We start from the raw sequence: 26,246 nt of genomic DNA on the forward strand, positions 1-26,246 counted from the left end.
GGTGATGAAGGGGGGTTTGATTTACTTTTATAGCGGGTTTTTTAGCGGATTTTTATGATTGGCAGCCGTCACACACTGAAAGACGCTTTTTATTGCAAAAAATATTTTTTGATTTACCACATTTTGAGAGCTATAATTTTTCCATATTTGAGTCCACAGAGTCATGTGAGGTCTTGTTTTTTGCGGGACGAGTTGACGTTTTTATTGGTAACATTTTTGGGCACGTGACATTTTTTGATCGCTTTTTAGTCCGATTTTTGTGAGGCAGAATGACCAAAAACCAGCTATTCATGAATTTCTTTTGGGGGAGGCGTTTATACCGTTCCGCGTTTGGTAAAAGTGATAAAGCAGTTTTATTCTTCGGGTCAGTACGATTACAGCGATACCTCATTTATATCATTTTTTTATGTTTTGGCGCTTTTATACGATAAAAACTATTTTATAGAAAAAAAGAATTATTTTGGCATCGCTTTATTCTCAGGACTATAACTTTATTATTTTTTTTGCTGATGATGCTGTATGGCGGCACTTTTTTTGCGGGACAAGATGATGTTTTCAGCAGTACCATGGTTATTTATATCCGTCTTTTTGATCGCGTGTTATTCCACTTTTTGTTCGGCGGTATGATAATAAAGCGTTGTTTTTTGCCTCTTGTTTACGGTGTTTACTGAAGGGGTTAACTAGTGGGACAGTTTTATAGGTTGGGTCATTACGGACGCGGCGATACTAAATATGTGTACTTCTATGGTTTGTTTTTTTTATTTAGATAAAGAAATGTATTTTTTTTTTTACACATGTGGAAATTTTTTTTTTTTTACTTTTTTACTTTGTCCCAGGGGGGGACATCACAGATCGCTGATCTCACAGTTTGCACAGCACTCTGACAGATCAGCAATCTGAGTTAGAGCAGTGCAGGGTTACCAAGCGCCTGCTCTAAGCAGGCACTTGGTAAGCCACCTCCCTCCCTGCAGGACCCGGATGCCGCGGCCATTTTGGATCCGGCCTGCTGCAGGGATGGGAGGTAAGAGACCCTCACAGCAATGCGATCACATCGCGTTGCTGTGGGGGTCTCAGGGAAGCACGCAGGGAGCCCTCTCCCTGCGCGATGCTCCCTATACCGCCGGCACACCGCAATCATGTTTGATCACTGTGTGCTGGGGGAGAATGTGCCGGGGGCGGTCCGTCACCGCTCCTGGCATATAGTGCCGGATGTCAGCTGTGATAGGCAGCTGACAACCGGCCGCGATCTCCCCCCCGTGAGCACGGCCAATCGCGCTGGACGTACTATTCCGTCCGTGGGAATTAAGGCCCACCCCCATATGGACGGAATAGTACGTCCAATGGCAGAAAGGGGTTAAGGCACCACTCCAGCGGTTTTTTTATTTGACAGCTGGAGTGGTGCATAAAATCCAAGCCCCCTGCCTCATCTCATATGCACGTTTCGGTGTTTTCATCTGTTTTTTGCAGCCGCTCCTGACAGTCTCCTGCAGTTTTTGACCTGCTGGCTGCTCCAGTGTTTCATGGAGTGCGCTGGAGATCACTAATCATGTAAGTCTATGAGATCCTCGTTCTGGCTCTCAGACTTGCATTGAGAGCTTGTGATGTAGCTTCTGGCGAGTCAAAAGCTGCGTTCACAAGATGGCGCTGAGGGACCGGAGTGGAGGTGAAAAACGGTGAAGACGCAGGAGGGAGGGGGAGCATATGACCAGGGCAGGGGCCTTATATTTAAAGAACACTGCAGCGGTAAAAAAAAAAAAAAAAAAAAAAAAAACCCGATGGAGTGGTGCTTTAACAAATAAATAGCACGGTGTCTGTTATTACTAGAAATGATTCTGAATGATCCACTGTGCGGTCCCAACCACAGCACATTGATCAACACTATGCAAAACATCTGGACTCAGAACCCGTACAAACACAAATGCACCATCGATTGCACGATTACCTCCTGTACAGTCTCCATTGGCGGTGGAGGGTCCTTATTCCTGCACAGATTGACAATGACCCATGTGACGTTCCGGAGGAAGGTGATGGGGATGGAAGGGTTGATGAAGGACAAGAGCGGTTTGACAACTCCGAGTGAGATGACATAATCTCTACACTGAGGACCATCACCTACAAAAATGAAAAACGGTTTACAAAAAAATCTTGCATTAAAAATGTTACTGGAGAAAAATGAAAAGGGATGATCCTGGGATGTTTGCGTGCGGTAGTGCCCCTTAAAAGAACAGAGTTACTTATTGTCCGATACATAACTTCTGAAGTGCAAAAAACTGGTCATAGGGAAAAGTACTTAGACGGGCATCTCTGTTGTGGACGCTCGCAGTAGAAATGCTGCATATTTTCTTGTGAAAATGAGGCAGTTAAAGCGTGCTTTCAACCCGGATATGCAAATTAAAGTTATATTGGGGACGTAGCCCCTAAAAAAAAATAATGTAAGCAGCATATATTTCATTGCTGTATTTACTTTTAAAATTCAATTAATTCCATATGCAAATGAGGGGACACTGGTGCACGCTTACCATGGCCAAGAGCTGTGTGCCCCCTCAATTTACATACAGAGTAGTTTCCTCATATACTGCGCTCTCTTGGCCAGAGTGAGCACCGCCTGAAGCCCAACTGTGGCCCTGCAGACTATGAAGGAGTCAGCAGCGCACCGTGTGGGGGCAGGCCACCTGTCATCTGCCGACGCTCGCTACACAGGTGAACCCAGGAGTGTAGGGAGTGACTGCAGTGAGGAGAGAATCACACAATAGGTCAGGGTCAGCGATTAGATTATACAAGAGTTGTAAAAATAATGACAGCAATGAAATATATATGGCTTACATGACTTCTATAGAGGCTATGTCCCCATCATAAAAGTTTAATTTGCATTTCAGGGGCGAGACTCCCTTCAAGCAGCACATACACCTGCAGCATAAGACGACTTGCTGCAGATACCACATCCACAGTGCCGATCAATTTTCTATAATTATTTGCAGTATGCGCATGAGATTTCTTAAAAAAAATTCTCCCCAAAAAAGTTCTATCCTCTATATATGTATGCATCATAGTCAGGTATTAATATACTCACAGGTTGCAGTCTCCCCTGGTTTCCAGTGCCGCTCACTCAACGGGTCACACAGGGGTTTGTGTGGACCAGAAGTCACTTTTATAATATGAGCCCATTGAGCCTTGTTCTGTGACACTGCAGCCTGGAAGCTCCATAGACTTACATTGTAAGGCTATGTGCACACGTAGGAAAAGAGGTGCAGAATTTTCTGCACAAAATCCGCAGCTGCGGTTTTTATGCTGGTTCTGATGCAGAATTGATGCGGATTTTCTGCGGGTTTTTGCCACTGCGGATTTTTATCATGGAGGGGTGCAGAAACGCTGCAGATCCGCACAAAAGAAGTGACATGCACTTCTTTGAAATCCGCAGAAATTTTGCACTGATTTTTCCGCACCATCTGCACAGCTTTTTTTTTATCCCACTGAATAACATTGTACTGTACATCACAGTGCGGATCTGCAGCGTTTCTGCGTGGAAAAATCCGCTGCGGATCCGCAGCAAAACCGCATTGTGTGCACATAGCCTAAAGGCGACTTCGGGTCCTCTCACGGATTTAAGTCATGTGACGCAAAAGAGGACAGCAGCGGAGCGGGAAACCAGGGAGATGGTGATTGGTAAGTATATTAATGTACCTGCACTACATTACATACATACTAAAAAGATTTAGGAGGAAAATGGTTTTTAAAATCTCATGCAAAATGTCTACTTGACAGTGGATTTTCGAACTAGAAAACTATCCACTAGGTAAAGCACTTTTCTGTCTGCAGTGAGCACAGACAGAATGTAGCAAGCTGATTGATGCTAGTTTCCTTGCATTTACATGCGGCAGATCATTGTACATGTTGTACAGGAGTGAATGAACTACTGCACTCATCTGTCCCCATACAGTCTACATGAAAGGGCGGGCTATCAGCAAATGATCATGGGCAGGATCAGCCCACAAATAAGGGTTTGCTCGCTTGTCATCTGGTCCCCGGGCATATTTATACAAGGCAATGATCGGGCACAAAGGTTCTTATAAACTTGTTTGATCATGAAGCGATAAAGAAATGAACGATTCTTACCAATGATATTTCCAAGTGCCCAGACTGCTTGCTCACAGACATTTTGATGCACGGAATGCAGAAGCCTCAAAAATAAGGGGACAGCATCTGTGAAGAGAAAAGAAAATCAATAAAAATGAAAGACATCTACAAAAGTAAAAAAAAAAAAATTAAAACATGAGAAAGTGAATTAGAGCTAGTCTTAATGAATATGGCTCATCTTAATCCTCTCCTCCATGCATTCAATGGAATCTGCCTCTAAATGATTTTGGTGCAACTACTGTTTGCCTGCATCCAGCCAGGGGCATAAATAATGATGTATTTGTCAGGTGGGCTTCACCACACTGTCCTATTTGGCAGAGCAGGTAGGGATTGGAGTAAAAAATGCTAACAGCTGCAAATTTGTTGCACACTTGAGTTGTTGAACAATAAAAAAGTGTTAATACTGCAGAAGCGGAGCACCCCCTTGTGGCCAGTGTAAGAAGCTACAATTTTATAATTTGCCGTTATGATCATGTGAACTAAACCAATTCTTAGAGGCTCTATTAGAAACACAGAGAGGACCCTTAAGTCATTTATATAGTCTTGTGCTATTTTATACATTAGTTTTTCTAGAGAGGGCGCATTCAGACATCTGTGCATATCAGTCCGAGATCGATCCGTAATGCACGGACTGGCTGCGGGTCTGCCGACCAGAGTGTGACAGCTTCATAGAAATATATGAATCGGTCAAGCTTGGGTCGGGAGACAGGAGTCCAGTATAGGCATTGCTATCCAGTCTGAGATTGATTTGCATGGACGTATGAGTGAGCCCCGACAGGCAGAAATATTCAGCATGGTACTTACTGGACTGGACCACTGCTTGGGTTTGCGCAGATGTTCCTGAAGCAATATTGGTTAATGCCCAGGCAGCCTCAAACTGTAAAGAAGGGCTGCAAAAGAAATACAAACAAATGTTTACCTTATGAGGAGCAGTATGACGCCATACGTGACGAGTCTCGTTACTCAAAGCTTAGACGTGATCTGGTGGAGCATTACAAAAGAAAAAGATGACTTGCATTCCTTACTTATCATCCGCCTCTAAGCATTTCACCAATATTGGGAGGATTCCAGATTTTATGAGGTCATCAATGGGTGGATTTCTGTCACTTGAAAGCAATTTCCTGAATAAAGAAAAAACAAATGATCAGAGAAAACAATGAAGCAGTATGAAACCCTGGTGAGGCCATGTTCACACAGTGCGTTTTTTACCGCGGAACCGCGGCGGTTTTGCCGCTGCGGTTCCGCAGCTGTTTTCCATGCAGGGTACAGTACACTGTACCCTATGGAAAACAGGACACACTGTGCACATGGTCCGGAAATTGTTAAAAAAAAGACGCGCTGAATAGCTCCCGGAAAAAAGAAGGAGCATGTCAATTCTTTTTCCGGAGCCGCAGCGGTTCTGCACCCATAGACCTCCATTGTGAGGTCCAAACCGCAGTAAAACCCGCAGATCAAAAATATATCTGCGGGTTTTACTGCGATTTGATGTGCAGAACCGCTGCAGCAGGAAGTGCGGGGAGCGGGCGGAAGTGCGTGGGCGGAGTGTGGCTGCCCCCCCCGTGTTCCGATCCCGCCCCCCCGTGCTCCGATGCCCCCCCCCAGTGCTCCGATGCCCCCCCCCAGTGCTCCGATGCCCCCCCCGTGCCCTAATCTCCCCCCCTTATACTCACCCGGCGTCCCGGTGTCCGTCCGGCCGTCTTCTCCCTGGGTGCCGCCATCTTGCAAAATGGCGGGCGCATGCGCAGTGCGCCCGCCGAATCTGCCGGCCGGCAGATTCGTTCCAAAGTGCATTTTGATCACTGAGATATAACCTATCTCAGTGATCAAAATAAAAAAATAGTAAATGACACCCCCCCCCTTTGTCACCCCCATAGGTAGGGACAATAAAAAAAATAAAGAATTTTTTTTTTTTTTTCTTTCACTAAGGTTAGAATAGGGGTAGGGGTAGGGTTAGGGGTAGGGTTAGGGTTAGGGGTAGGGTTAGGGGTAGGGTTAGGGTTAGGGTTAGGGGTAGGGTTAGGGTTAGGGGTAGGGTTAGGGTTAGGGGTAGGGTTAGGGGTAGGGTTAGGGTTAGGGGTAGGGTTAGGGGTAGGGTTAGGGTTAGGGGTAGGGGTAGGGGTAGGGTTAGGGTATTTTCAGCCATTTTAACCCTAAAAAAATTCCTAGAAAACACACAGACTCTGGCTAGAAAACTGCATCAAAAAAACGCATCAAAAAACGCATCAAAAACGGACCAAAAAAGGACCAAAAAAAGGACCTGCGTTTTCTGCCAAGAGCTGCAGTTTTTTAAAAAACAGTCAGGAAAAAAAAAGGATGGAAATCCTGAACGTGTGAACATACCCTAACACGGCAGATAATGCCGCGACTTTACCTCGCAGCCTGGACAGCACTTAATTGAGTTGTTGGATTATCACTGGTCGCATTCTAAAACAAAATGCAGAAAAAGAAGCGTTAACAAGAGTAGCCTGGTATATAAGAATCCACGCATAATACATACTGCCAGACACCGAGAGAAAAGCAATAAAGCTCATCACCCAGGACAGCTCCATGAAACAAGACAATATAATCTACACATTCAGCTGCCATTTATTTTTTTTTTCCAGTTTTAAATCCTACACTTCTCGCTGCACAAATACGGTGCTAACTTTATTACTTTCTTCTGTAGGTCAGTACAGTACGCATACAGTGACAGCAAATTTCTATGGCTTTATTCCCCGTGCAGTATCATTGACATTAACTATATTCTGCGGGTCAATATGATAAGGAGACCAAATTTACTGTTTACTGTTACTTTTTTGCAAGAAAAAAAAAGGGTAGTCCACAGCTAGGACAACCTCTTCTTAACCCTTTAAGCCCAAAGGGTGGTTTGCACTTTAATGACCGGGCCAATTTTTACAATTCTGACCACTGTCCCTTTATGAGGTTATAACTCTGGAACGCTTCAACAGATCTTGGCGATTCTGACACTGTTTTATCGTGACATATTGTACTTCATGTTAGTGGTAAAATTTATTCGATATAACTTGCGTTTATTTGAGAGAGAAAACGGAAATTTGGCGAAAATTTCGCAATTTTCCAACTTTGAATTTTTATACCCTTAAATCAGAGATATATGTCACACAAAATACATAATAAGTAACATTTCCCACATGTCTACTTTACAACAGCACAATTTTGGAACCAAAATTTTGTTTTGTTAGGGAGTTATAAGGGTTTTAAGTTGACCAGCAATTTCTCATTTTTACAACACCATTTTTTTTTTAGGGACCACATCTCATTTGAAGTCATTTTGAGGGGTCTATATGATAGAAAATACCCAAGTGTGACACCATTCTAAAAACTGCACCCCTCAAGGTGCTCAAAACCACATTCAAGAAGTTTATTAACCCTTCAGGTGTTTTACAGGAATTTTTGGAATGTTTAAATAAAAATGAACATTTAACTTTTTTTTCATACAAAATTTATTTCAGCTCCAATGTGTTTTATTTTCCCAAGGGTAACAGGAGAAAATGGACCCCAAAAGTTGTTGTACAATTTGTCCTGAGTACATTGATACCCCATATGTGGGGATAAACCACTGTTTGGGCGCATGGCAGAGCTCGGAAGGAAAGGAGCGCCATTTGACTTTTCAATGCAAAATTTACTGGAATTGAGATGGGACGCCATGTTGCGTTTGGAGAGCCCCTGATGTGCCTAAACATTGAAACCCCCCACAAGTGACACCATTTTGGAAAGTAGACCCCCTAAGGAACTTATCTAGAGGCGTGGTGAGCACTTTGACCCACCAAGTGCTTCATAGAAGTTTATAATGCAGAGCCGTAAAAATAAAAAATCATATTTTTTCACAAAAATGATCTTTTTGCCCCAAATTTTTTATTTTCCCAAGGGTAAGAAGAAATTAGACCACAAAAGTTGTTGTGCAATTTGTCCTGAGTACGCTGATACCCCATATGTGGGTGTAAACCATTGTTTGAGCGCATGGCAGAGCTCGGAAGGGAAGGAGCGCCATTTGGAATACAGACTTAGATGGAATGGTCTGCAGGCGTCACGTTGCATTTGCAAAGCCCCTGATGTGCCCAAACAGTACAAACCCCCCACAACTGACCCCATATTGGAAACTAGACCTCCCAAGGAACTTATCTAGATGTGTTGTGAGAACTTTGAACCCCCAAGTGTTTCACTGCAGTTTACAATGCAGAGCCGCGAAAATAAAAAAATCTTATTTTTCCCACAAAAATGATTTTTAGCCCCCCACATTTTTATTTTCCCATTTTTATTTTCCCAAGGATAACAAGAGAACTTGGACCCCAAAAGTTGTTGCCAATTTGTCCTGAGTACGCTGATACCCCATATGTTGGGGTAAACCCCTGTTTGGGTGCACCGGAGAGCTCGGAAGGGAAGGAGCACTGTTTTACTTTTTCAACGCAGAATTGGCTGGAATTGAGATCGGACGCCATGTCGCGTTTGGAGAGCCCCTGATGTGCCTAAACAGTGGAAACCCCCAATTCTACCTGAAACCCTAATCCAAACACACCCCTAACCCTAATTCCAACGGTAACCCTAACCACACCCCTAACCCTGACACACCCCTAATTCTAATCCCAACCGTAAATATAATCCAAACCCTAACTTTAGCCCCGACCCTAACCCTAACTTTAGCCCCAACCCTAACTTTAGCCCCAACCCTAACCCCAATCCTAGCCCCAACCCTAACCCTAGCCCTAACCCCAGCCCCAACCCTAGCCCTAACCCTGATGGGAAAATGGAAATAAATACATTTTTTTAAATTTTATTATTTTTCCCTAACTAAGGGGGTGATGAAGGGGGGTTTGATTTACTTTTATAGAGTTTTTTATATCGGATTTTTATGATTGGCAGCCGTCACACACTAAAAGATGCTCTTTTATAGCAAAAAAAGTTTTTGCGTCTCCACATTTTGAGACCTATAATTTTTCCATATTTTGGTCCACAGAGTCATCTGAGGTCTTGTTTTTTGCGGGACGAGATGACGTTTATTGGTAACATTTTTGGACACGTGACAGTTTTTGATCACTTTTTATTCTGATTTTTGTGAGGCATAATGACCAAAAACCAGCTATTCATGAATTTCTTTTGGGGGAGGCGTTTATACCGTTCCGCGTTTGGTAAAATTGATAAAGCAGTTTTATTCTTCGGGTCAGTACGATTACAGCGATACCTCATTTATATCTTTTTTTTAATGTTTTGGCGCTTTTATACGATAAAAGCTATTTTATAGAAAAAATAATTATTTTGGCATCGCTTTATTCTCAGGACTATAACTTTTTTATTTTTTTGCTCATTATGCTTTGTGGCGGCTCGTTTTTTGCGGGACAAGATGATGTTTTCAGCGGTACCATGGTTATTTACATCCGTTTTTTTGATCACGTGTTATTCCACTTTTTGTTCGGCGGTATGATAAAGCGTTGTTTTTTTGGCTCTTTTTTTTTCTTACGGTGTTCACTGAAGGGGTCAACTAGTGGGACAGTCGATACTAAATATGTGTACTTTTAGGCTATGTTCACACATAGCGTCCTGTCCCTGCGGGTTCTCCCGCAGCGGATTTGATAAATCTGCAGGGAAAAACAACTGCGGTTCTCCCTGCAGATTTATCGCGGTTTGTTCCGCGGTTTCCGCCTATACTATTGATGCTGCATATGCAGCAATATGCAGCATCAATAGTAATGTTAAAAATAATAAAAATTGGTTATACTCACCCTCTGACGTCCCGATCCCTCGGCGCTGCACCCGGCGGTCCGGTTCCAGAGATGCTGTGCGAGAAGGACCCTTCGTGACGTCACGGTCATGTGACCGCGACGTCACCGAAGGTCCTGGTCGCACAGCAACTCTGACCGGACGGCCGCGTGCAGCGCTGACTTCAGAGGGTGAGTATAACATGATTTTTTATTTTTATTCTTTTTTTTAACCCCAAATATGGTTCCCGGGGCCTGGAGGAGAGTCTCCTCTCCTCCACCCCGGGTACCATCCGCACATTATCCGCTTACTTCCCGCAACGTGGGCACAGCCCCATGCGGGAAGTAAGCGGTTCAATGTATTCCTATGGGTGCAGAATCGCAGCGATTCTGCACAAAGAAGTGACATGCTGCGGGTTTTAAACCGCTGCGTTCCCGCGCGGTTTTTCCCGCAGCATGTGCACAGCGGTTTGCGGTTTCCATAGGGTTTCCATGTAAATGGAAACGCTATGGAAACTGCAGCGGACGCGCAGCGGCAAAATCGCTGCGGTTCCGCGGTAAAAACCGCAACGTGTGAATATAGCCTTATTGTTTGTTTTTTTTTTTTTTAGATAAAGAAATGTATTTATGCGAATAATATTTTTTTATTTATTTATTTATTTATTTAGTAAATAAATAAACCTTGTACCACATCACCTTGTACCGATCGTCTCAGGGAAGCACGCAGGGAGCCCCCTCCCTGCGTGATGCTTCCCTGTACCGCCGACACACCGCGATCATGTTTGATCGCGGTGTGCCGGGGGTTAATGTGCCGGGAGCGGTCCGTGACCGCTCCTGGCACATAGTGCCTGATGTCAGCTGCGATAGTCAACCGTGAGAGCGGCCGATCGCTATAACGTACTATCCCGTCGGTGGGAATTAATGCCCACCCCACCTCGACGGAATAGTACGCCATATGGGATTAAGGGGTTAAACAGCATGGGCGTCACTGTCTCCGCCTTCAGACAAGCTTAACATGAAGAGGAAGGAAGCCAGAGATCAACTGCAGCCCAGACATCCTCTTCATGTTCAGTTTGTCTGAAGTCCGCCTTCAGACAGTGATGCCCATGCTGATTGGGCGCTGGGAATCACAAGCAGCACATCACAGCCCTGGGACCGCGAGTACAGACACAGCCGGAATGGTGCGGGCACGGGAAGAGAGTATAGGCGTTGTTATTTTATCATGGCCAAACATTTAGTTTAAGAAGGGGATGTCGTACTAGTGGACAATCCTTTTTTCCCTGGTCATCATTGTAAAAGCCCTAACTTTTTTCATTCCGTCTACAGAGGTGCATGAGGACTTGTTTTTTTCTAGGATGTTTTTATTGATAACATTTCAGTGTATGTAGGACTTTTTGATCTCTTAATTTTTATATGCCAGCAGAAAGTAACAAAAATAGGAATTTTTGTGTACTCACCGTAAAATCCTATTCTCCGAGCCATTCATTGGGGGACACAGACCGTGAGTGTATGCTGCTGCCACTAGGAGGCTGACACTAAGTGATACAAAGAAAGTTAGCTCCTCCTCTACAGTATACACCCTCCTGCTGGCTCTCAGCTAACCAGTTCGGTGCAAAAGCAGTAGGAGATCAATAACAATATATGGAGCGTATAGCATGTCATATTATATATGAGAGTATAGCATATCAAATTATAGAACAAGCACAAGCTAATAATAGGGTGGGAGCCGTGTCCCCCAATGAATGGCTCGGAGAAAAGGATTTTACGGTGAGTACACAAAAATCTCTATTTCTCCTTCACCTCATTGGGGGACACAGACCGTGGGACGTCCCAAAGCAGTCCCTGGGTGGGGACAACATCAGATCAGGCCCTGTGTAACCGCTACTTACAAGTGCGCCACCGCGGCCTGCAGAGTCCGCCTGCCCAGACTCACATCTGTGGAATAATCAGTGGAACACAGCACCTCATGGGAAAAGCAGGGTCAACATTACCCATATATAGAGCGCACGTCTCAGCCAAGGAGTCCTTCTTGGTATGTAGTCCAATGTATAGAGATATAAAAGACAGCGCCTCACGGGTTGGTGAAATAAATCACAATTTATTCTGCCTTCTGTGGCGACGTTTCGATCCCAAAGATCTTTTTCAAGCACTTTGCAGGTTTGTTGCAATAAGACTGAAAAATACTAGTTCCGCAAACGAAAAACCTGACGTGGTCAGTGCAGATCTCCCAGGATCGCTGGGGCCCTTCCTGCTTCCGAAAGGCTCTCGGAAGTAGTGGAAGAGTGGTTATGGAAACTGGTACCATGGAAGAACCGCATGCACTGCGATGGCTTTTGGATCTCGAGGCCGAACCATGAACCAGAGTACATTGGCATTCAGTCTGGATGCCAGACGCCATCCGACCTACATCTGCAGTGCTCCAGAGAAGGCAGATCTGATGGAAGACTTCCGGGTGAAGTTCCCACTCACTTGAGGCGGGACCTTGACGGCATCTGCCGCCTAGAGTTCTACTCCTGGGATGTGTAGTGCCGAGATCACCTGAATGATAGATCTTGGCCCATCAGAGAATGTGAGGTACCTCGACCATGACGCCTGAACGTGGGTACATGCTAGATGATTGACGTATGGCACAGCCGTGGCATTGTTCGATTGAATTCGGATGGGGTGACCCGCCAGAAGGCAGTGGACCTGCTGTAGAATTAGCCATACCGTTCGGATCTCCAGAACAATGACCAGAAGAGGACTGGCATCAGTAGTCACTAATAACCATTGAATCAGGAGGAAGGATCTCCCCTGGATGAGGAAGGAGCTCAGAGACTACCCTCTGAAAGCCTGTTTGACCTGCAGAAAACGAGAGGAGCGAAGGAAACCGTTTCCATTGTCGTCACCATTTTCCCTTGGAACCCTCCTAGCAAATCGAATGGAATGAAGGGATCTGTGAACAAGTGCGTGAGGTCCCTGTTGAAGTGCCACGGCCTTGTCTCAAGGGAGGATTACCAACCTTCTGGAAGTGCCAGGATCATTCTCAAAAAGGATATCTGCTGGGCTGGAAATGAGGAAAAACTTGTCTAAGGTTAGCTGCCAGCCCCGGTGAGAAAGGGTATCGCAAGATAAATAGACGAGTCGAGCGGCTAAAAAGTCGACCAGATAGGGCAGGACAACTATGCCTCTAGGGTGCAAGAGGAACATGACAGCCGCCATAACCCCTGCGAATACTATGGGTGCGGTAGCAAGGCCGAAGCACAAGGTCATGATTTGAAAATGCTGTTCGCGAATGGAAAAGCGAAGGAATTTTTGAAGAGTCAAAAAATAGGAATGTGAAGGTAAGCATCCCGAATGTCGGTGTATGCCAGAAACTCCATCGTTTTCCGTTGAAGTAGTGGCTGAGCGGAGTAACTCCATCCGAAGAAAGGGGAACCTCCTTCTGAGTGTAAAGGTATTTGCTGCTGACAGCGCCGCGCAAATAGCCGCATCCGAAAGGCGTGAAGCAGCTAGTCTCCCACTCAAGAAATTTGATTGACCAGCTGCACGGTCTTCGAGAAAAGGTTACTGTTGTGAATCAAGGAAGTTAAGGTCTCCGACCAAGAGACCATTGCTGTAGCAACCCATGTGGCGGCTAAGGAAGAGTAGAGCACTGAATCCGAGGCCGCAAGACGGAATTAGCCAGATTTGCTATCTGACAGTCCGTTGTATTTTTAATTGATGACCCATCGGGCATGGATACTGGTAGGTATACCACAGGAGATTCTACCCGGTAATATGCCAAGTGGCAGAATGCGCAGCTGCATCTGGAAGGTCAGGAATAGCAGTTTCTTGCAATCACCACTCTCTTTTGACGGTGCGGAGTTAAAATGATGAACCCTCAATCCACCATCCTCTTAACAGGGAAGTGGAGAGGGATCGTCTGCCTTTTTGCATCATCTGCTAAATAGTGATGATGCAGAGGGGGAAGTTCGGACACCAAAAAGGGTGCCTCTGTACATCCAGAGTTCAGGTCACCGGGTTGACAGGGCTGGTTGCCCGGTTAGGCCTGGCTGCAGAAGAGGATACATGGAGGCGACACTCCGTGTGCTCGGGTATTGATGGTGTGGGGAGATCAGTGCCCTTTAAAAGGACCCGTAGCCCCTAAGAATCAGACCTGGCATGGCATCCCACGTCCTAGGGTGTTATACGTAGAGGGGACACCCCACGTATTCGCATATTGTCTGAAAAAGGATACCGCGCTTGCAGAGGCTTCTGTCCAGTGAATCGTTTACCTGGACGCTCCCTGTCCGGGTGAATGGCAAATGCTCTGCTGGGAGTTTAGTCTCCTTATGAGGGACACTGCGTGATCTTGAGTAGAACCGAAGTTCTCGTCAATCTACAGAGATTGGTTGATGATATAAATAGGCGAATCCATCCTTTTCTGAAGTTCTGGTGAGTCCAGAACCAAGGCAATATCCAATCCATATTCAGAGTCTTGTTCTCAGCAAATCATTGGTGAGATCAGGAAATTAAACTTCCGCTTTCTAGGCGTCTGTACGTTTCTAGAAAACTTGCGGCCCCTGCTAGCCGACGGCTCGCATGAAGGAGAGGGACCATCTATATCGGTCCTTCGAGCACTCCGAGCCACAGATGGTTCACGGAAGGATTCAATCTCTTGGTCAGAGAAGCCATAGGTTGCGGCAGTGATTAAGCCCACTCAGGGAACTAGGTACTCTGGGATAAGCTGGGATCGACAGCAGAGGGCTCCTGAGCTCATTTACGGTGACCGGTTTCGGACTGGTCATGTGCCTTTAAGACAGGGAATATTGGTCATGAGCCTTTAAGACCAGGGGATACTGGTCATGTTCCTTTAAGACTAGGCAATACTGGTCATGTTCCTTTAAGACCAGGAATACTGGTCATGTGCCTTTAAGCACAGGGGGAAGAATGGGGGGGGGGGAATGTGGCAATATTTTCTTATCCGGTTGCATGTGCCCCTTCAATGCAAAACCATCGCCCCTGTGACTTCCACGAATAGGCCCAAGACGGGGCCTACATTTCTGCAGCCGGCGAGAGCAATACCATGGGTAGAATAGAGGGACGTTAGTGGTTGGTCGAGAGAAGCGATCGCTCCCGTGCTAGGTTGGAAGCGCCAGAAAAGCATGTGGATCCTCCTCAGTGCGTCATAGTGCGGGCGTGGCTTCCGGTATGCGGCCTACACATCGGCAGAAGCCGGCTGAAGCGTTACCTCAGGGAGGTGGGCCACAGGGAAGCTCAAGCTGCCTGTCAGCATGTGAATATCCCTCTGCAGAGGCCCATCGCTGACTGGATCCACTCACCATCGATGCGCGTCCTGGCATGGAGCCGCCGCGATGACTGGGTTTCAGCGCCGAGGAAAGCGCGCACACTCTACTGTTCTGCTGCAGGGATAGAGGGATAAACCTCAATCCACTATCCCTTTGTTAGGGAGGTGGAGAGGAACCGTCCGCCTCCTTGTACCATCCGCTTTAACAGAGGTGGGACAGTGGGGGCTGCTCGGACGCCAAAGAGAGGAGCCTCTGTACATCCATGGCATTCAGCCCCCGGGTGGACAAGGCCAGTTGTCTGGCATTAGGCCTGGCTGGGGAAGAGGGTACGTAGAGGCGACACTCCATGTGCTCGTCCGTTTAGGGTGCGGGGAGATCGGTGCCCTTGAAGGGGCCCGTCGCCTTTAAGAACCAGCTCAGGCATGGCATCCCACGTCGCAGGAGAGGTTACGGAGAGGCGATACTCTCCATGCTCGCCTGTTGATGGTTTGGGGGAGATCGGAACCTTGAAAGGATCCGTCGCCCCTTCATTGTAGAAAGTAAAATCAGAAATGTAAACGGTAAAAATAAAATAATAAAGAGCTTTGGGTCTGAATAGCCGACCCGTCCATGTGCCTCCTACGGACACTAAGCAAGAACTGGTTAGCTGAGAGCCAGCAGGAGGGTGTATATTGCAGGGGAGGAGCCGAGAGCCAGCAGGAGGGTGTATACTGCAGAGGAGATCACTTTCCTTGTATCACTTAGTGTCAGCCTCCTAGTGGCAGCAGCAGCATACACCCACGGTCTGTGTCCCCCAATGAGGCGAAAGAAAAAAACAATTATGGCGTTGCTTCTCATTTTATGTTACAGCGTTCACCACTCGAGGGGGAGAAAAAAATATATATATCTATCTATATACACAGGTCTCTTCATCAGGCAAAGACAAACAAATTCTAAAGAATCACATATTTATGCACAACATCGTATAGAAAAGAAAAAAAAAACCACCATGGATAAGCCAGGTGACATGAAGCAGAATTACCATGGGTGATAAACAGTTACGTCCATAAATATTGGGCCAATTCTTAGATAAGGATTGTTTTATTGTCCTATGATTATGGTCTCTGTTGTGGTGACCCTTCATGGTCTGAGGGGCAAGTTCCTTAGTTGATGTAAAAAGACATAAATCCGTGCGACACATTCATTCCTGCATTTAGAGTGTCAAAGGTCATCAGTTTATATTCCCAGATTCTCCTTTCTCTCTGGGATTTGAATTTCCCCTTTAACACAAGTAATTTCATGTCCATAATGTTATGATTTGGGAGACAGAAATGTATTGCCACAGGTAGATCCATTCTTTTTTCTCTTATTGTATGGCGATGAGAGTTCATCCTTGTTCTCAATTTCTGCCCTGTCTCCCCCACATACAGACCCCCAGTTGGACATTTAGTACAAATAATTAGGTGCACCACATTAGAAGTGATGCAGCTGAAAGTACCTGAGATCTTGTAGTCCTGATGTGAATTGGGGATTTTTATCTTGTCCGTGGTCATTATAAATGGACAGGTTTTACATTTTTTCTGGTTGCAAGGAAAGGTTCCTGCAGCTGTTGGAGAGGACAGGGAGCTCTTGACAATGATGCTTCTTAGATTTGGGGGCTGCCTAAAACACAGTAGTGGTGGGGTCTGGAAAAATGTAAGCGGGCATCTTTTTGCAGTAAAGGTTGTAATTTCCGTGCAGCTCCTCTTTAGCACCTCCAGATTTGCATTGTAGGTAACTACTAGAGGTACCCGGTTGTTTTCTTCTTTAGCTTTGTAATGTAGCAGGTGATTCCTTGATATTCTGGTGGCTCTTGTGATCTGATTTTCAATTGTTCTTGGATGGAAGCCCATGGTAATTCTGCTTCATGTCACCTGACTTATCCATGGTGTTTTTTTTCTTTCTATACAATGTTGTGCATAAATATGTGATTCTTCAGAATTTGTTTTAGTCTTTGCCTGATGAAGAGACCTGTGTAGTCTCGAAAGCTTGCAATTTGTTACCATCTTTTCACTTCGCTATTAAAAGGTATCAACCACAGAGGACTCTCAATTCTAAATATTTTTCTATCTACTGGCTAACACGGTACCAAGATATATTTTTTTCCTGTATCTATATACACACACATCTATATACCGTATATACTCGAGTATAAGCCGAGATTTTCAGCCCAAATTTTTGGGCTGAAAGTGCCCCTCTCCGCTTATACTCGAGTCAAGGTGGGTGGCAGGGTCGGCGGGTGAGGGGGTGAGGGCGCTGAGGCATACTTACCTAGTCCCAGCGATCCTGTCGCTGTCCCTGCCGTCCCACGGTCTTCGGTGCTGCAGTTCTTCCCCTCTTCAGCGGTCACGTGGGACCGCTCATTAGAAAAATGAATAGGCGGCTCCACCTCCCATAGGGGTGGAGCCGCCTATTCATTTCTCTAATCAGCGGTAACGGTGACCGCTGATAGAGGAAGAAGCTGCGGCACCGAAGACCAGCTGTGATAGGCAGAGTGAGCGTCAGGATCGCTGGGACTAGGTAAGTATGTAATATTCACCTGTCCGCGTTCCAGCCGCCGGGCGTCGCTCCATCTTCCCGGCGTCTGCGCTCTGACTGTTCAGGTCAGAGGGCGCGATGACGCATATAGTGTGCGCGGCGCCCTCTGCCTGATCAGTCAGTGCAGAGACTCCGGGACCGGACGCAGAGTTGCTGCAAGCAAGAGAGGTGAGTATGTGTTTTTTTTTTTTTATTGCAGCAGCAGCGGCGGCACAGATTTATGTGGAGCATCTATGGGACAAAATGAACGGTGCAGAGCACTATATGGGGTAGAGCTATGGGACAAAATGAACGGTGCAGAGCACTATATGGGGCACAGCTATGGGACAAAATGAACGGTGCAGAGCACTGTATGGGGCAGAGCTATGGGACAAAATGAACGGTGCAGAGCACTGTATGGGGTAGAGCTATGGGACAAAATGAACGGTGCAGAGCACTGTATGGGGCACAGCTATGGGACAAAATGAACGGTGCAGAGCACTATATGGGGTAGAGCTATGGGACAAAATGAACGGTGCAGAGCACTGTATGGGGCACAGCTATGGGACAAAATGAACGGTGCAGAGCACTATATGGGGCACAGCTATGGGACAAAATGAACGGTGCAGAGCACTGTATGGGGCAGAGCTATGGGACAAAATGAACGGTGCAGAGCACTGTATGGGGCAGAGCTATGGGACAAAATGAACGGTGCAGAGCACAGTATGGGGCACAGCTATGGGACAAAATGAACGGTGCAGAGCACTATATGGGGTAGAGCTATGGGACAAAATGAACGGTGCAGAGCACTATATGGGGCACAGCTATGGGACAAAATGAACGGTGCAGAGCACTGTATGGGGCAGAGCTATGGGACAAAATGAACGGTGCAGAGCACTGTATGGGGTAGAGCTATGGGACAAAATGAACGGTGCAGAGCACTGTATGGGGCACAGCTATGGGACAAAATGAACGGTGCAGAGCACTATATGGGGTAGAGCTATGGGACAAAATGAACGGTGCAGAGCACTGTATGGGGCACAGCTATGGGACAAAATGAACGGTGCAGAGCACTATATGGGGCACAGCTATGGGACAAAATGAACGGTGCAGAGCACTGTATGGGGCAGAGCTATGGGACAAAATGAACGGTGCAGAGCACTGTATGGGGCAGAGCTATGGGACAAAATGAACGGTGCAGAGCACAGTATGGGGCACAGCTATGGGACAAAATGAACGGTGCAGAGCACAGTATGGGGCACAGCTATGGGACAAAATGAACGGTGCAGAGCATTGTATATGGGGCACAGATATGGGGCAATAATGGACGGTGCAGAGCACAGTATGGGGCACAGCTATGGGACAAAATGAACGGTGCAGAGCACTATATGGGGCACAGCTATGGGGCACAGCTATGGGACAAAATGAACGGTGCAGAGCACTATATGGCACAGCTATGGGGAAATAATGATCTATTTTTATTTTTGAAATTCACCGGTAGCTGCTGCATTTCCACCCTAGGCTTATACTCGAGTCAATAAGTTTTCCCAGTTTTTTTGTGGCAAAATTAGGGGGGGTCGGCTTATACTCGAGTATATACGGTACATAATTGTCTAAGGGGTACTTCTGTCTGTCCTTCTGTCTGTCACGGATATTCATTGGTCGTGGCCTCTGTCTATCATGGAAATCCAAGTCGCTGATTGGTCGCCGCAAAACAGCCACGACCAATCAGTGACGGGCACAGTCCGGAAGAAAATGTCCGCTCCTTACTCCCCGCAGTCAGTGGTCGGTGCTCCGCTCCATACTCCCCGCAGTCAGTGGCCGGCGCTCCGCTACATACTCCCCGCAGTGTCCCCAGCGCTCCGCTCCATACTCCCCGCAGTGTCCCCGGCGCTCCGCTCCATACTCCCCGCAGTGTCCCCGGCACTCCGCTCCATACTCCCCGCAGTGTCCCCGGCACTCCGCTCCATACTCCCCGCAGTGTCCCCGGCACTCCGCTCCATACTCCCCGCAGTGTCCCCGGCGCCCGCGCCATACTCCCCGCAGTCAGTGTCCCCAGCGCCCGCGCAATACTCCCCTCCGGTCACCGCTAACAAAGTGTTAATGCCGGCGGTAACGGACCGCGTTATGCCGCGGGTAACGCACTCCGTTACAGCCGCTATTAACCCTGTGTCCCCAACCTTTTACTATTGATGCTGCCTATGCGGCATCAATAGTAAAAAAAAAAAAGTAATGTTAAAAATAGTAAAAAAAAACAAAAAACAAAACCTGCTATACTCACCCTCCGTTGTCGCGCCTGCCGCCATCTCCCTTTCCCAGCGATGCATTGCGAAATTACCCGCGAGACCGCTAAGTCATCTGAGTAATTTCGCAATGCATCCTGGGAACGCAAGATGGCGGCAGCCGTGCGCCCATCGGCACAGCGCCGTTGGATCCCAGGAGGCGGAGAGACGGGACGCCGAGGAGCAGAGACCAGAATGGGGAGTATGTTAAACTACTAGGGGCCCTCGGATCGTTAGGTGAGTATGTTTATTTTTTAACCTGTGACATACGTGGCTGGGCTATATACTATGTGGCTGGGTAATATACTACGTAGCTGGGCAATATACTACGTGGCTGGGCAATATACTACGTGGCTGGACAATATACTACGTGGCTGGACAATATACTACGTGGCTGGACAATATACTACGTGGCTGGACAATATACTACGTGGCTGGACAATATACTACGTGGCTGGACAATATACTACGTGGCTGGACAATATACTACGTGGCTGGACAATATACAACGTGGCTGGACAATATACTACGTGGCTGGACAATATACTACGTGGCTGGACAATATACTACGTGGCTGGACAATATACTACGTGGCTGGACAATATACTACGTGGACATGCATATTCTAGAATACCCGATGTGTTAGAATCGGGCCACCATCTAGTATGCATGCATGCATGCATGCATGCATGCATGCATGTATATACACATATATACACATACAGTTAAGTCCATATATATTTGGACAGAGACAACATTTTTCTAATTTTGGTTATAGACATTATCACAATGAATTTTAAACAAAACAATTCAGATGCAGTCGAAGGTCAGACTTTCAGCTTTCATTTGAGGATATCCACATTAAAATTGGATGAAGGGTTTAGGAGTTTCAGCTCCTTAACATGTGCCACCCTGTTTTTAAAGGGACCAAAAAGTAATTGGACAATTGACTCCAAGGCTATTTCATGGACAGGTGTGAGCAATCCCTTTGTTATGTCATTCTCAATTAAGCAGATAAAAGGCCTGGAGTTGATTTGAGGTGCTGTGCTTGCATTTGGAAAGTTTTGCTATGAAGTAAACAGGCGGGCAAAGGAGCTCTCCATGCAGGTGAAACAAGCCATCCTTAACCCCTTAGTGACAGAGCCAATTTGGTACTTAATGACCGAGCCAATTTTTGCAATTCTGACCACTGTCACTTTATGAGGTTATAACTCTGGAACGCTTCAACGGATCCCGCTGATTCTGAGATTGTTTTTTCGTGACATATTGTACTTCATGTTAGTGGTAACATTTCTTCGATATTACTTGCGATTATTTATGAAAAAAACGGAAATATGGCGAAAATTTTTAAAATTTTGCAATTTTCAAACTTTGTATTTTTATGCCCTTAAATCACAGAGATATGTCACGAAAAATAGTTAATAAATAACATTTCCCACATGTTTACTTTACATCAGCACAATTTTGGAAACAAAATTTTTTTTTGTTAGGGAGTTATAAGGGTTAAAAGTTGACCAGCAATTTCTCATTTTTACAACACCGTTTTTTTTAGGGACCACATCACATTTGAAGTCATTTTGAGGGGTCTATATGATAGAAAATAATGAAGTGTGACACCATTCTAAAAACTACACCCCTCAAGGTTCTCAAAACCACATTCAAGAAGTTTATTAACCCTTTACGTGCTTCACAGGAACTGAAACAATGTGGAAGGAAAAAATGAACATTTAACTTTTTTTTGCAAACATCTTAATTCAGAACCATTTTTTTATTTTCACAAGTGTAAAAACAGAAATGTAACCATAAATTTTGTTATGCAATTTCTCCTGAATACGCCAATACCCCATATGTGGGGGTAAACCACTTTTTGGGCGCACGGCAGAGCTCGGAAGGGAAGGAGCGCCTTTTTGGAATGCAGACTTTGATAGAATGGTCTGTGGGCATTATGTTGCGATTGCAGAGCCCCTGATGTACGTAAACTGTAGTAACCCCCCACAAGTGACCCCATTTTGGAAACTAGACCCCCCAAGGAACTTATCTAGATGTGTGGTGAGAACTTTGAATGCCCAAGTGCTTCACAGAAGTTTAGAATGCAAAGTCGTGAAAATAAAAAATATATATTTTTTTTTCACAAAAAAGATATTGTAGCCCCCAAGTTTTTATTTTCACAAGGGTAACAGGAGAAATTGGACTGCAATAGTTGTTGTCCAATTTATCCCGAGTACGCTGATGCGCCATATGTGGGGGTAAACCACTGTTTGGGCGCACGGCAGAGCTCGGAAGGGAAGGAGCGCCTTTTTGGAATGCAGACTTTGATAGAATGGTCTGTGGGCATTATGTTGCGATTGCAGAGCCCCTGATCTCTGATCAGCCCCTGATCTCTGATGTCGCCCACCGGGAGACACGAGGAGCATCGGGGGAGATAGGCGAGTATTGGGGGGCTACCTGGGACCCCTTTTCTCTGTCCTCCGATGTGCGATCACATCGGAGGACAGAGAAATTAAAAAGAGATCGCGTTTTTTTTTTGCGATCGCTGGTAAACGGTTAATTACCGGCGATCGCAAATGCGGGGTGGGTTAAAAACCCCCCGAATCATGTTCTCTGGGGTCTCGGCTACCCCCGGCAGCCGAGACCCCGGAGAAAATCCGACTCTGGGGGGCGCTATTCACTTTTTCCACTGCGCCGTTAATTAACGGCACTGTGGTTTAAGTACCCTTAGCGGCCGCCGTTAAAAGGCGTATCGGCGGTCGCTAAGGGGTTAAGCTGTGAAAACAGAAAAAACCCATCCGAGAAATTGCTACAATATTATGAGTGGCAAAATCTACAGTTTGGTACATCCTGAGAAAGAAAGAAAGCACTGGTGGACTCATCAATGCAAAAAGACCTGGGCGCCCACGGAAGACAACAGTGGTGGATGATCGCAGAATAATCTCCATGGTGAAGAGAAACCCCTTCACAACAGCCAACCAAGTGAACAACACTCTCCAGGAGGTAGGCGTATCAATATCCAAATCTACCATAAAGAGAAGACTGCATGAAAGTAAATACAGAGGGTTCAGTGCAGGGTGCAAGCCACTCATAAGCATCAAGAATAAAAAGGCTAGACTGAACTTTACAAAAAAACATCTAAAAAAGCCAGCACAGTTCTGGAAGAACATTCTTTGGACAGATGAAACCAAGATCAACCTCTACCAGAATGATGGAAAGAGAAAAGTATGGCGAAGGCGAGGTACAGCTCATGATCCAAAGCATACCACATCATCTGTAAAACACGGCGGAGGCAGTGTGATGGCTTGGGCATGCATGGCTGCCAGTGGCACTGGGTCACTAGTGTTTATTGATGATGTGACCCAGGACAGAAACAGCCGAATGAATTCTGAGGTATTCAGAGCCATACTGTGTGCTCAGATCCAGCCAAATGCAGCAAAACTGGTCGTCGTTTCATACTACAGATAGACAATGACCCAAAACATAAAGCCAAAGCAACCCAGGAGTTTATTAAAGCAAAGAAGTGGAATATTCTCGAATTGATCCCAATTGAGCAGCATTTCACTTGTTAAAGACTAAACTTCAGACAGAAAGGCCCACAAACAAACAGCAACTGAAAACCACCGCAATGAAGGCCTGGCAGAGCATCAAAAAGGAGGAAACACAGCGTCTGGTGATGTCCATGACTCCAAGACTTCAGGCAGTCATTGCCAACAAAGGGTTTTCAACCAAGTACTAAAAATGAACATTTTATTTAAAATTATTGAATCTGTCCAATTACTTTTGGTCCCTTTAAAAACAGGGTGGCACATGTTAAGGAGCTGAAACTCCTAAACCCTTCATCCAATTTTATTGTGGATACCCTCAAATGAAAGCTGAAAGTCTGAACTTCAATTGAATCTGAATTGTTTTGTTTAAAATTCATTGTGGTAATGTCTATAACCAAAATTAGAAAAATGTTGTCTCTGTCCAAATATATATGAACTTAACTGTATACATATATACACACACATACCGTATATACTCGAGAATAAGCCGAGAATTTCAGCCCATTCTTTTAGGCTGAAATTGCACCTCTCGGCTTATACTCGCGTCATTCCCAGGGGTCGGCAGGGGAGGGGGAGCGGAGCTGTGTAATAATACTCACCTGCTCCTGGTGCGGTCTCTGCACGTCTGTTTCCCAGCGCCGGCAGCTTCTTCCTGTAGTGAGCGGTCACATGGTACCACTCATTACAGTAATGAATATGGACCCGACTCCACTCCAATAGGGGTGGAGCCGCATATTCATTACTGTAATGAGCGGTACCATGTGATCGCTCACTACAGGAAGAAGCTGCTGGCGCCAGGAGAATAGACGTGCAGGGACCGCACCAGGAGCAGGTGAGTATAACGCAGTGAGCGATATTCACCTGTTCCCTGTTCCATCACCAGCATGAAGCATCTTATGGGGCCATAATCAGCATTTGTGGAGCATTATATGGGGCAAATGTCTGTATGGAGCATCTTATGGGGCCATAATCAACATTTGTGCAGCATTGTATGTGGCATATTTTAATATGGAGCTTCTTATTGTACCCATCATAAACTGTATGGAGAATTATATGGGGAGTACTTTGTATGGAGCATCTTATGGAGCCCATCATGAACTGTATGGAGCATTATATGGGGCTTCTGATTTAATATGGATATTAAACACAACCTACCGATGTCTCAATTTCACTTTTATTGGTATCTATTTTTATTTTTGAAATTTACCAGTAGCTGCTGCATTTTCCACCCTACTCAGCAGTATACAGCAGACTCCTCCTGCTGTGGACGGCCAGGACACAGCTTCTGTGCTCATGCTATCTCTGAGACAACTGTATCCCTGATGGCGGGAAATCATTTGCAATCTGGACATACAGTCCATATCCGTTTGTGGGAAGGGAGTAAAGGGATATTTTGGGTATATCAAGCGATCACCTTTCTATAGTATGGGTAGTAACTTCTATATCAATGGGAGGTCTGGTCACCCCCATTCAACAGAATTTGGGTCTGGCATTCAGCAGTGGTCATGCATGTGTGATCATCCGATTGGCGATACCTTGTTATAACTAGGTGACCTCGGTAGCCCTTCCTGCTGTAGGATGTACTGGTGCAGGGAGAGGAGGGCGGAGCTCTGCCTCTAGCTCCTCCCTCCTACCCACACAGGAGACAGCACTGCTAGTGATGGGAATGTCTCAGTAATGGCAAAGTCTGCCTTCACTGAACACAGATTTTACTCACCCAATATTATGTGAATTTACGTTACAGATTATTCTCGCATTCCGACCCCCCAAAAAAATTGATAAAAAATTCCATAAAAACCACACGTGTGATTCCAGCCTGCATCGTGTTCACATGTGGCAGATTTCAAATTCAGTCCCTACATGTGATACAAGGGAAGTTCGCAAACATTTCCGCAAAACAAATCCACCCTGTGTGAACATTCCTTAACCCCTCTGTGACCTTAGACGTACTATCCCGTCGAGGTGCCCTGGGCTTATCTGACCCTGGACGGGATAGTACGTCATAGCCGATCGGCCGCGCTCACGGGGGGAGCGCGGTCGATCGCGGCCGGGTGTCAGCTGCTTATCGCAGCTGACATCCGGCACTATGTGCCAGGAGCGGTCACGGACCGCCCCCGGCACATTAACCCCTGGCACACCGCGATCAAAGATGATCGCGATGTGCCGGCGGTGCAGGGAAGCACCGCGCAGGGAGGGGGCTCCCTGCGTGCTTCCCTGAGACCCCCGGAGCAACGCGATGTGATCGCGTTGCTGCGAGGGTCTCACCTCCCTCCCTGCTCCCTCCAGCCCCGGATCCAAGATGGCCGCGGATCCGGGTCCTGCAGGGAGGGAGGTGGCTTCACAGAGCCTGCTCAGAGCAGGCACTGTGAAGCCTGCAGCGCTGCATGTCAGATCAGTGATCTGACAGAGTGCTGTGCAAACTGTCAGATCACTGATCTGTGATGTCCCCCCCTGGGACAAAGTAAAAAAAAAAATTTCCAAATGTGTAAAAAAAATAAAAAAAAATATTCCAAAATAATGAAAAAAAAAAATATTATTCCTATAAATACATTTCTTCATCTAAATTAAAAAAAAAAAAACAATAAAAGTACACATATTTAGTATCGCCGCGTCCGTAACGACCCGACCTATAAAACTGTCCCACTAGTTAACCCCTTCAGTAAACACCGTAAGGAAAAAAAAAAAAAAAAAAGAGGCAAAAAACAACGCTTTATTATCATACCGCCGAACAAAAAGTGGAATAACACGCGATCAAAAGGACAGATATAAATAACCATG

General features: G+C 46.0%; 1 protein-coding gene across 1 annotated transcript in view; it reads right to left on the bottom strand.

The window, feature by feature from the left end:
- The window catches only part of KPNA3 (karyopherin subunit alpha 3), a 99,991-nt gene that overhangs the window by 23,507 nt on the left and 50,238 nt on the right, over positions 1–26,246 (bottom strand). The window contains exons 5-9 of the mRNA XM_069758862.1: positions 6,506–6,558; positions 5,160–5,255; positions 4,939–5,024; positions 4,114–4,200; positions 1,943–2,112 (exon numbers count right to left, since the gene is read on the bottom strand). Coding sequence (XP_069614963.1) covers positions 1,943–2,112; positions 4,114–4,200; positions 4,939–5,024; positions 5,160–5,255; positions 6,506–6,558 — 492 coding nt within the window. The remainder of the gene's footprint in view (positions 1–1,942; positions 2,113–4,113; positions 4,201–4,938; positions 5,025–5,159; positions 5,256–6,505; positions 6,559–26,246) is intronic.

The sequence above is a fragment of the Ranitomeya imitator genome, chromosome 3 (assembly GCF_032444005.1).
Source record: "Ranitomeya imitator isolate aRanImi1 chromosome 3, aRanImi1.pri, whole genome shotgun sequence".
NCBI lineage: Eukaryota > Metazoa > Chordata > Amphibia > Anura > Dendrobatidae > Ranitomeya > Ranitomeya imitator.